Genomic DNA, 11,154 nt, shown 5'->3' with positions numbered 1-11,154 from the left:
ACAAGTCCAGCCCGGTTCCAAGGACACTTGTGCCTTCTGTTGCCCCCCCCCCCCCCCCTCACCCCTCATCTATTTCATTCTCCTCCCCGCTTTCCCACTCACACGGGTCCAACTCTGCTGTACCGATGGGAACACAGAAAAGAGAAACAGACAGGAGTGTAAAAGCAGTTCCAAAAAAAAAAAAAATCTAAAAATAGTCTGCAATGTCAAAGTGAAAATTAGCCACACCTTTCAGATGGTGCATGGTTTTCTTCAAGCAGAACCTTTACTTGGAATAAAAACATTTTGGTCAGCCGTAATATATCTGTTTAAAGTGAGGCGCAAATGAACTCAATTGTAAATACTTTTTTTTTTTAAATTCAAATTAGCAAACAATTTGTTTTGTTAATTTGCGCCTTAAAAAAAATCTGTTATGTATTCCACTTTATAAAAGGACATTATGAATGTGACCCTTGAGTGCCTTTTAAGCTTAACTATTTATAGATGCCACAACAAATGTGACAGAAGAGACAAAATCACACTTGAGAACAAATCACTTAGACACGGGCAGCTTGACCGAATAAACCGGGAATAGTGGAAGAAGCTATAGATGCAAGACATCACCAAGTGGCAAAGCACTACTTTTGTATAAAACGACAGATCTATTTTGCTTCAGGGCCAACATGGTGAGAACACACTTGACGCTAGCATTTGACAAGGCTTTTAGCGCTATGCTAATGGTGCGGTTTTGACAGGGACACTGTTGTCAGCCGCCACCAAGGTGATATGGAAATGCAACAAAAACGCCTTGTTATTTTTAGCCGCTTGACCGCTGTGATTAATCTTGCATTGATTTTTATGTCATCATCGCCTCATTGGCGTTTCAATATTCCCGCTGTGTGGGAGGAGTCCCCCCCCCCATTCAAAACAAATCTCACTAATGACATATTTTTTTTCCCCCGTTTCATAAACATTCACGTGGTTGTTTGTGCATGCGTTTGTGAAGTGACATCAAAAAGTGTTATTCGGTGCACTTTGGCTGGCTTCGGGTTTAAGTGCACGTTTACACACCTCCTCACTCCTCTGAACGCAAAAGACGAGAGGGGGATGCCGTGGGACTTCGATGCCTCCATGGGCCAAACCAAGGGCAGAAGAAGACATTAGCCTTCTCTCGCATCTTCACTTTCCTCAAACTGAAAGGCACAAAATAGCAAGCCGGCATCAGAAATCACAACAAATCTGACATATTTAAATTGCAAAGTCGGCATTTAAATAACAGCCTGATGACGCGACAGCTCGTCAGTGACAATTAAAATCTCCTCCTCAGTGATGCCGCATCGCCTTGTTATTCTCCTCAGTCAAGAAATTTGCGTGTAGGCCTCAATTCAAACCGACATGATTGGACTCTGGAAGCAGCTGATCCGAATCAATATGGTCCAGGAGAGACTTGTGTGTGTGTGTGTGTGTGTGTGTGTGTGTGTGTGTGTGTGTGTGTGTGTGTGTGTGTGTGTGTGTGTGTGTGTGTGTGTGTGCGAGCGTGTGTGTGTGTGTGTCCACGCCCAGGCGTCCCGTGCCCTGAAAATTGCAGACACTTTGACTCGACACCAGCAAATGAAACAGCCGCCAGAAAAAGACCCCTGAGAGGAAACGTCGGCACACTGCGAATGAGCTGGAGTCATTCTTAATTAAAATGTGCTAGGAAGGAAGTCGCCACTTAACGTAGCTCGCCGCCACTGCTTGAGAAGGTGCAGCGAGCCCAGTGCGGGTTTATACACATGTACCTGCTGACAAAATGCAAAATTACATTTAAATGCAACCACATATGAATGAATGAAATGAAATCCTTGCTCACCATTGGTCAAGCAGCGTGGAGTCCATCTTCACCCTTTTCAACGGACTCATTTCAACAAGTCAAGAATTCAGGGGGTATAAAGTGTGCTTGATCCTTGGGGGGGAATATTGTCAAAAACATGGATGGGTATTATGTAAATTGTGAATAGGTCACCTTTAAGCATGAAACCGAACGACTCCATTTGTCACATGGGTAAACAAAAACACAATTACAGAAAGAAAAAAAAAAAAAAAGTCAGGGAAGGAAAAAGATCCACATCTTACCCTTCTGCCCCCGGCGTGGTTCTTTGCGGCCTCAACCTGCATTACCTGCCAAAGCTGCGATTCAGACGTAATTCATCTTTTGATAGACTACTTGACAGCTCACGGGCGGCAAGGCAAGGCAAGGTCACGCCGGATGCTTGTACAGCGTTGGCCAAACAAGATGGAATGCCGTCCCACGCTCGCATATAAGTCCTGCGGGAAATGTGCTTGCACGTGGATGACATCACATAACGCATCATTCACGTCGGGAAAAAGAAAAAAAAAACGGAATTCCAACCGACATAGACAAGCTCCGACAAACAGGCCTCTGAAGGGCTTGTGATTGTGTTCCATACGGGAAACAAATACTTCTCTGGCCAGTGATCGATAATGGAAGAAAGTGGCCGCTAGCCTGGATCCTAATTAGTGGCGAGCGAGAACAGATTAGCCTGCACCTGCCCCCCCTCCCTATTTTAGCCACGCTCAAACAACAACTCCCCTCCCTATCAGCATCGCGTGGGAGGCGATGGGGGCGGGCCACTGTTTGGACATCAAAAACAGCAAACACAACCTCACGAAATAACTAATCGTTTGTGTCACCAAAAAAAAAGATTTCAATGCAAAGGTCGTAAAATAATAAGAGAATGGATGGGGTGGATTAACTCTTAAGGATTTGTCATGGGAGCTGAATTGTGTAAGCACACGTGCACCAACACACACAGTTCAGGAAAAGGTTAGCAAGATGACACTGCGAGTAGATTGCACTTTGTGGGAGTGTGTGTGTGTGTGTGTGTGTGTGTGTGTGTGTGTGTGTGTGTGTGTGTGTGTGTGTGTGTGTGATAAGTAGGATTCCACACCCGTCTCCCTCTCAGTGTTGTTATGATGTGCTATAAATAGAAAAATACCTGCAATGGGTTTACAGCTTGCACATGGTGTTTTTTTTTCTTTTTTCTTTTTTCTAATGGCCCTCATTAACAAGCACCACATGTTACTGAACTCTACAATTTGAGGGAGGGGTTGTGTTATATTGTCGTTTGGAAAGGTGCTAAAAAGCTCATTGGGGACCAAAAATATCCCATCGTCGGCTTGGTTGAGCTGTAATTCACAAAGATGTCCGCTAAGTGGTGCAACTATCACTTTAAATGAGCCTTCATTTCATTTAATGAAAAGCATAAAAAGTGGGATTTTATTAATTTATTTATCATTAAAAGGCTTATCGTTATTTTTAATACTATATTTATTCTATTCATTTTTTGTGAATCTCAAATTTTAGTACATATTTTTTACATGGCCCAAAATTCTTTTAAATATTTTAGAAAATATAACTTAAAAAAATATATATTAAAAATTAAAAATATCGAAAATAAAAATACTCAAAAATATTTTGAAAATATTCAATTGTCTCTTGCCGTTTATAAAAAGTACGTTATGAACAGAAAGTTGGAGCCCTACAACATTTGCAGTAGAAATGACAAATCCTGATCATGCCTGCAGCACTGTACAAAACAGTTGCCAGTAACATGAAAATCAGTCACACGCAGAAAAAACAAATCAATAGTCACCTACGCACGCGCTCACACAATGTTGCGCCACATGCGTGCAGCCATCCATCCGTGCAGTTTACAGCCAGACACTTATCGTTAGTGGCCTAATGCCAAGTCATGCCAAACAGCAGTGGCGCTGCCACGGGGCATTTTTGGAACTGGCCGAGGCGTCATAGTAGTCACGATCAGTGATGTGGTCTGAATTAAATAAATATGCACGGAATGTGGAATTAAATGACTAAGACGAGTAAATTGGTTACCATGCATGATGTTTCGATCAGTAACTCGAAATAGATATTATAAATGGTTATGCACCTTAGTTTGGGAAGATTGATAAATAGAATAAACAATACAAGACCAGCAAATGCATATAAAATCTTTTAATAAGAATTGCACTGGCTGATTAAACATGAACAGAATTTCAGTATTGTACATGTTTAGAAAGTGTGCATTTTAGTTTTAGTGAAACATAAACTGACAATTTGGCAATTGTCTACCCTGTTAGTACGAATAAAGCACGGAAAATAATCATGTCAGCGAGGCTGAGAACAAACGTGTGTAACGTGAGCCGATATTGTTCTGTAAAGTTTAAAGCAAACATTTGGTCAAGGCAAGAAATGTTCTCTTGTTTCATTCTACCCAGCGCCTCATATCGAATGACCATTTATCTACAACGGAAGCGGCAAAGATCAGTAACCCCAAAAGTAAAGCAGCAGACCGTACGTAAATAACACCACGGGGAGTTAACAATGCTCGACCAACACCTTCTTGATCCCTCCACATTTTGTGTCTGTGACTTTAATTTATGAATGTTAAATATTTGAGGAAGGTTACATCAAATATCACCTCATCAGAAAGCTTGATTAAAGTGAAATATTATTTCCAATATTACCAATTCCACCATACATGATAATGTAGACAAAGCGCAAATGACTTCATGTGTAACAACTCCTCCCCAATCATCAATTCATCTGCATATAGTTGGGCTAGATCTCATTTCCACATATTGAGCGGTATATTCAAGTATTGACAGATAGATGTGCGGCGCTCGCTACGTCGTATGCATCCAAGCCGTGCTTCGAAGGCAAATACTTGGAACAGAAAAAAAAAAAAAGAGAAAAAACAAGCCTCTTTTGCCCCAACGCCGCTTTAGACCACCTCGGACTCGTGTGGCGCCAAAGCTGCTGGCAGTGTCGTTCCACAAGGACCCTGGAAGTGGTACCTGCGCCAAACCAAAACAATCTGCGCTATGATACAAGAGCCAATGGTGGCGAGGATGTTGTCACGCCAACATCTCCCGCATCATTTGATCCTCTTGTACGATCCACTTACGTGAAGTACTCGGACTTTGGTGTTGCTCGTAGGTTAAATTCCGCCACGGGGACGCCCCTGGACGCCACCTGGGGGCCGAACATGGCCGCCGGGTAAACGATTGACGACGTACCCACCTAGCGGGGGGAACGACAGCCCCGAGTTAAAATATTTAAAATCTACCACACCAGTGTTGCACATGCACACTACTTACCACCAGACAAATATCACAGATTTCCAGTTCTTTTTCCACCTTGGTCAGGAGGTGAGAGTCCAACGTCTCTCCGAAAAACACAACGTTGGGCCTCAGCAGACCGTTGCAATCGCTTTCGGAACACCTTGTTGAGAGCACAGTCAAGCTATTAGGTGATTAAATTCAAAGTAGTCGGCGCTATCAGTCGGTTTCTTCTGTACTGGCCTGTGGCTTAACGTGGAATAACAGTCGTTTTTGTTTTTTGGGGCTTTTTAAATAGTCCCCAAATTGACTTCAACTTATGTTTTGGGATGTGTTGTTTTCTGTGTTCTGTCAATGTGAACGTAGCCATATGTATAACTTGACATAGGACATGAAAAGGGGCATTTGGACCTGCAGGGCAAATATAGCCTTAGAACATCGCTGCCCTCTAGTGGTTACTTTGCATAAGTAGAAAGTTAAGCACCCACTGCACTTCATGAAATGGGAAACTAAAGTTGAAAATGGGTAAAAAATTATATTGTGCCATTGAAAAACCTAAAAAAAAAAAAAATCTGAGAAATCAGTAAAACTTTGTTATTTCCTCAATGTTTACTTGAAAAATTCCACAGTGATGGCAGCCACGTGTCTCACCTTGGCAGTTTATCCACTGGAATGTTAGCATCGGCCACATTAGGGTCAGGTGACCTGCACAAGAAGAAAAAGTGGTGAACATGGAAGAGCAAAGTGCGCATTGTGCAAAACACATTGTGTGTACCCCTGGTTCTTGAGGGCGGCACATATAGGGCTGCGCCTGTTGACGTCCACATCGCCACAACTCACGCAGCGTGTCTCTGCCAGGCTGCCTGCATTTAGACACGACGGGTTCATCACACACAATTTATCAACTAATAGTTGCTGATAAGTAATGACGCAAATGTATTTTTTCAGTCCAGCGTGGCCACTCACCGTGAATCCTAAGCACGTGTTTGGAGCCGGCCTGCTGGTGCAGGTCGTCGATGCACTGCGTGATGACCACCACTTGGCGGCCCTGCTTTTTCAGCCGGGCCTCGCACTCCGCTATGGCTAGGTGCGCCGCGTTGGGCTTCTTGCTCAAAGCCACCTCTCGCCTGTGATGGTAGAACTCCCAGACACGTGATGGGTAGCGAGAGAAGGCCTCCGGGGAAGCCAGGTCCTGTCAAATGCAAGAGATAGATTGGCGGTGGTTTCAATCTCCTTTTTCTTCAATGGAATTGAAGGGGAAACCTAACATCAATAACCTAACTTTACTGGCTGTCTTAGCAGAAACAAATTTAATAAAAAGTTGCTGAGATATATCTGTCTTAAATTAAAAAAAAAAAGCAAACAACACACTTGGGACTGCCATTTCCTCCATTTTTCATGTTCACCCCGGAATGTTGGGACCCCGCTCTCAGCGCTCACACCGGCCCCGGTGATGATGGCTATGTGCTGGGCTTTAGAAAAGGCCTTTCGGAATTCAGACATGTCTGGAAAACAAGCAAACGATTCCAAAATCGAATATTGGATGCATAAAGAATATGACAGCAGTAGGATGGAATTTTACGACTAGTCTTAACCAGTCACTTATGAATAATGAAATATCACAACAGAAACTCTCTCTCCCACTGTACTATATCAAAGTGGCTTCATAACAATGCTACCTGAGCTGCAGCTCGTCTTTTCCGCCAAAGGTCCGTTGGTCGCATGACTGCAATACAAGCGGAGGCCCAATGATGCAATAGCTCGACGCTGAAGCAGCATTATCACTGAAATAGAGGTCAAAAAGAAAATAGTACATTATACTTAATATAGATTCAAGAGTCAAATAAGGGCAGAGGACAATAATAATAATAATGCCCTTAGCATTCATCCAAAAAGTATAGTTGTTGCAGGAAAAGTATAGTTGTTGCAGAATTGCACAAATTTGAACTCAAACAAATTGCAGCCGTTCAGTTTTCACAATAAGTGCCGTGTTGCTTTATGGGTGCAGAAAAGCAAACACTCCCTAAATTGGGTCCGAACAGGTTTTACAAGATTAAACAACTTGGCTTGTCATATCAACTCTGAAATCTAAAATTCAGCAAATGCAAGAACGGTTTCTAGATACACGTCCTGTAGTTTTTACTCGTATTAATGTTGGCGTTGCAATGACTTTCAATGCAAATACTAACATCGAGCGAGAATAAATCAGATTATTGTACTGAAGTTTGTTTGCCTGTCGTTGAAATCTCGCGATGTGTTGATATGCGACGGTCGGGCAAATGCTCGCTGTATTAAAAAGGAACTGATTAAAACCAATTCCTTTGAGAAAATGTTGGCCGATGATGTTAACGACGAACCCCCCTGTATTTAAAGAATTTAGTTTAGAATTTAGAAACTTTCCGAGAAGTTATCTTATACTTTTGCGTCCGTGCAAACAGGAACTTTTTAAAACGTGTTGTTTAAAGGAATTGTTTAACCGTAATGAAAAGTTAAAAGATTCTTCGTTGGTTATATATTCACGGGACCCTTACTTCTATTTTGTAGCTCTTTGGTACCAACGAACTCGAAAAGCGACCTGAAGGGGTGGCTTGTTTACTTTTCTTGCCTGCCACAAATAACTAACGTAAATCTTAACCTAAGTGTCGTAAAGCCAATTTTAGAAACGAGTGGTGGTCGTGGATAATAATAAGAGCTTTCCTTGCTCATATGTTCGAGACGCACTTACCTTTCATTTGTAGTTTTTGGGCAAACGACCGTGCTTGATCGAGTTCAACTCTGCTGGCCACAATTAATAGTCGTAAATCTTATCCTAGTGTCGTGCCGCTTTTAAAAGTCGTAAGGGAGGAGCGAGTGACCTCTGCTGGGATTTTTTTTTTTTTTTTTTTTTTACAAATATAAAAAAAAAAAAAACCCACTGCATTCAAGTCTCCCAATTTACAAAAAAAAATGTTTTTGTATATTTTTTTTTATAGTTTTTCTGTTACTTTTTTCATTCCACAGATTTGATATGCTTCAGATGTTTGCATATGTTTCATTAGTATATGTGTTCTTATTATAACTAAAAAGTGATGGTGCTGCTTCTTGAAGGAAGATTATCCATCCATCCATCCATCCATCCATCCATCCATCCATCCATCCATCCATCCATCCATCCATCCATCCATCCATCCATCCATCCATCTCTCCCTCTCTCTCTTCCTCCATCTCTCTCTCTCTTCCTCTCTCTCTTCCTCCATCTCTCTTCCTCTCTCTCTCTCTCTCTCTCTCTCTCTCTCTCTCTCTCTCTCTTAACTCTCTCTCCAACTCCCTCCTCCTCCTCCTCCTCCTCCTCTTCTTCATCGACATCTTCATCCCAGCGTGGCCGCCACTGTGGTGAAGCTGTGAAGCTCGCCCCGGTCGGCGAGCAATTATCGGCGGGCCCTGGCTCGGGTTGATGGCGACCACACCGGACAGCACTGATCGCCGACTGATCCGCAGATTGCGCTCCAGGAGAGACACCCCTTATTTGGTCGAAGCCCGCTTCTCTTACAACCTGCGGACAGGTAGGAGCATCCTTTTTCCATGATGTCGTCATGCTGATGATCAAACCCTAACCATATCCAGTCCAGTCAGTCTCCCGCTGATGTATTACTGCTACATTTGGGCTGCGTCCATTCCCCGCGGCGGATGGGACTGAGATGTTACGCAACTTTGTGGACTCAAACAGCAAAATGCTGAAGTGAATAGCAGCGTTTTTAATGCTTGGTAATTACTACCAGCGCGATTACGTAAGGAGAAGAGGCGTCAACGTGTCCTGGACTATCCCCCATGTTGTGTTGTTAATGGACAAACACACGCACGCACACAAATGCTCTGCTGTTTGGTTTTGACCAGCACCCCGCAATGCACTCTTATTATTTCTATGTCTCCGTTATGTTTTACAAGGCAGGTCGCATCCCGTTGCTATGGTGACATTTTAGGTGGTGTGTGTGTGTGTGGGGGGGGGGGGGGGGCAGTACACTAAGCTGTGTTGTTGTTGTACATGCCACATCCATATCGTGCTGTAATAAGATAAATGAAATTAGATAGATAGATAGATAGATAGATAGATAGATAGATAGATAGATAGATAGATAGATAGATAGATAGATAGATAGATAGATAGATAGATAGATAGATAGATAGATAGATAGATAGATAGATAGATAGATAGATAGATAGATAGATAGATAGATAGATAGATAGCGTGCTTATGGCCACCTCATCTGCAGTTGAGTAAACAAACCTGGGAATGAGGGTCCTTTTTAGGGTGAGCACAATCAGATGAATGAATCCTTTTTATTTCGAAAGAAAAGGCCTGTACAAAGATACACTTGAGGTCCAAAACACAGCAACCATCGTTGTGTGTGTGTGTGTGTGTGAGTTCTATTGAGAGCAGCTTGTTGTGGTTAACATTGTACATTTGTTAGCTCTCTCTCTCGACTCTACAACAAACCCGTCGAGCGTGCGGACGCTACGGGGGCGACGTGTACAACAGCACTGTTGACTCACTTCCACCTGAAGAAGTAGAGCAGAATTTAGCTTGCTTATCTCCAAGGAAACTGAAAGGCTGGTGGGCAAGGTTGTGGCTTTTGGATGAGCTTTGTGTGAGGATTTGTCAGATGGAAGAACAACACTTTTACCCAAAAAGAGCTTGGCAAAATAAAGACAACATTCAAGGCATATGTGGATTACAATTTAGCACGCAACTGAATAGAAATAGAAGAGGAGGCTTTTATCAGTAGTGTCAAAACTAATATTATATAACAACGTATATTATAAATCAAACACAAGGTAAGCAAAGCTGCATCCAGTTTTGTTGAAGGCCCAGATTAGCATTAGCTTTGCAAACATTTGCCACTTGAGTAAAACTTTCAGTGCATATTACAGATAGAGTTTGTCAATAAAACACATTAGAACAGTTTTAAATTGTGAATAGATTATCTAAAAACTATTTGGGAGAGACGAAAGCTAAATCCAGTTAGCCAAGCATTGTGCCGTGTTCATCACAACAGGAGTGCTGGTAGGAGGCGGCAAGACTAGTTAAGCCTCAAACACGCATATAAACTGACAGTCCAGACTGCTTTAAGTCTCACATCTTAAAAAATACACACCCATCTTCCCCGCTTGGCTGCGTGCGGGCCTTCTTGTGCTGAATAAAACATAAATCTGGGGAAAATATGAGTAAAAATAGTAATGCAATATCCCAGACTATCGAGAGAGAAAGAAAGAAATACGATTTCAATAAGAATGGAACTGTGTGCTCCTTTCAGTCTCATTTAATGGCTCTTCTGTGGCACACTTGATGGGAAATGGGAACGGCTCCTGACTGTGATGTGCTTCCCACAAGCCAGAGGAGAAATAATAATCCTTTGTGTGTGTGTGTGTGTGTTTTACCAGCAAGCAAGCAAGCAAGCAAGCAAGCAAGCAAGCAAGCAAGCAAGCAAGCAAGCAAGCAAGCAGAAAGGAAGCTGCATGACAATGTGCTTATGGTTGATATTTATAGTAAGTCAGTGTCAGCTCATCGGGCACAGAGAGGCAAGAAAGCCAATGCAATATTTAAGCAAGTGAGGACAGAGAGAATACTGTAGTGGTGGGCGCCATCGATCCACGGGTCATTGTAATTCACCGTTCGTCCCTCTGTGAACGAAAATGAAGTGTGTGAATCTGAGTTTGCTGAGCCGGGAACTTGTTTACGAGTCATAAGACTCGTTCCAACTTGAATAATTGTTTTAGTTGTATTTTATTTATAGTCTGCTGTGATATTATTATGTCCAGATGGGGGGGGAAAAAAGGAAGACATTTATTTTAGGGTGGCATCTATTTTTCAAAGTCTTAATTGGACATCACACATCTTGACTATAATCATAGCTGCCAAGTCATTCAAGTTTATACATCCATGCAATTGTTTGCACATAAAACAAATGAAGCAGTGTCATTGTAATCGGTCACGCGGTCTTTAACAGAAAGAGTTTGACAGACGAGAGGCATCCATTAAATGAGTGTGATAAATGTTGAGTGGCATTTATTTAT

General features: G+C 42.4%; 1 protein-coding gene and 1 long non-coding RNA gene across 3 annotated transcripts; both read right to left on the bottom strand.

Moving 5' to 3' along the window:
• Positions 1-62: 62 nt before the first annotated feature.
• LOC147046158 (uncharacterized) lies at positions 63-1,163 on the bottom strand. The gene is made up of 3 exons (XR_015068140.1): positions 1,051-1,163; positions 229-263; positions 63-114 (listed from the first exon to the last, which is right to left on the bottom strand). It is a non-coding gene; the product is annotated as an uncharacterized LOC147046158 (long non-coding RNA).
• Positions 1,164-3,982: 2,819 nt separating this feature from the next.
• LOC147046157 (NAD-dependent protein deacylase sirtuin-5, mitochondrial-like) lies at positions 3,983-7,965 on the bottom strand. 2 transcript variants are annotated; one of them, XM_085930889.1, is made up of 9 exons: positions 7,829-7,965; positions 6,783-6,887; positions 6,475-6,608; positions 6,070-6,295; positions 5,879-5,966; positions 5,755-5,808; positions 5,143-5,266; positions 4,950-5,065; positions 3,983-4,839 (listed from the first exon to the last, which is right to left on the bottom strand). In XM_085930889.1, exons 1-9 carry the CDS (start codon positions 7,833-7,835, stop codon positions 4,767-4,769), a joined length of 927 nt encoding a protein of 308 aa, XP_085787015.1. In that variant the 5' UTR covers positions 7,836-7,965; the 3' UTR covers positions 3,983-4,766. The 2 variants fall into 2 exon arrangements, with proteins under 2 accessions (XP_085787015.1, XP_085787016.1); XM_085930890.1 differs by lacking the exon at positions 7,829-7,965 and adding an exon at positions 7,635-7,743.
• Between the last annotated feature and the right edge of the window lie 3,189 nt (positions 7,966-11,154).

The sequence above is a fragment of the Syngnathus leptorhynchus genome, chromosome 14 (assembly GCF_054491065.1).
Source record: "Syngnathus leptorhynchus isolate UIUO chromosome 14, UIUO_Slep, whole genome shotgun sequence".
In the NCBI taxonomy this organism is placed as follows: Eukaryota; Metazoa; Chordata; class Actinopteri; order Syngnathiformes; family Syngnathidae; genus Syngnathus; species Syngnathus leptorhynchus.
This window is presented reverse-complemented; position numbering and strand designations above follow the sequence as displayed.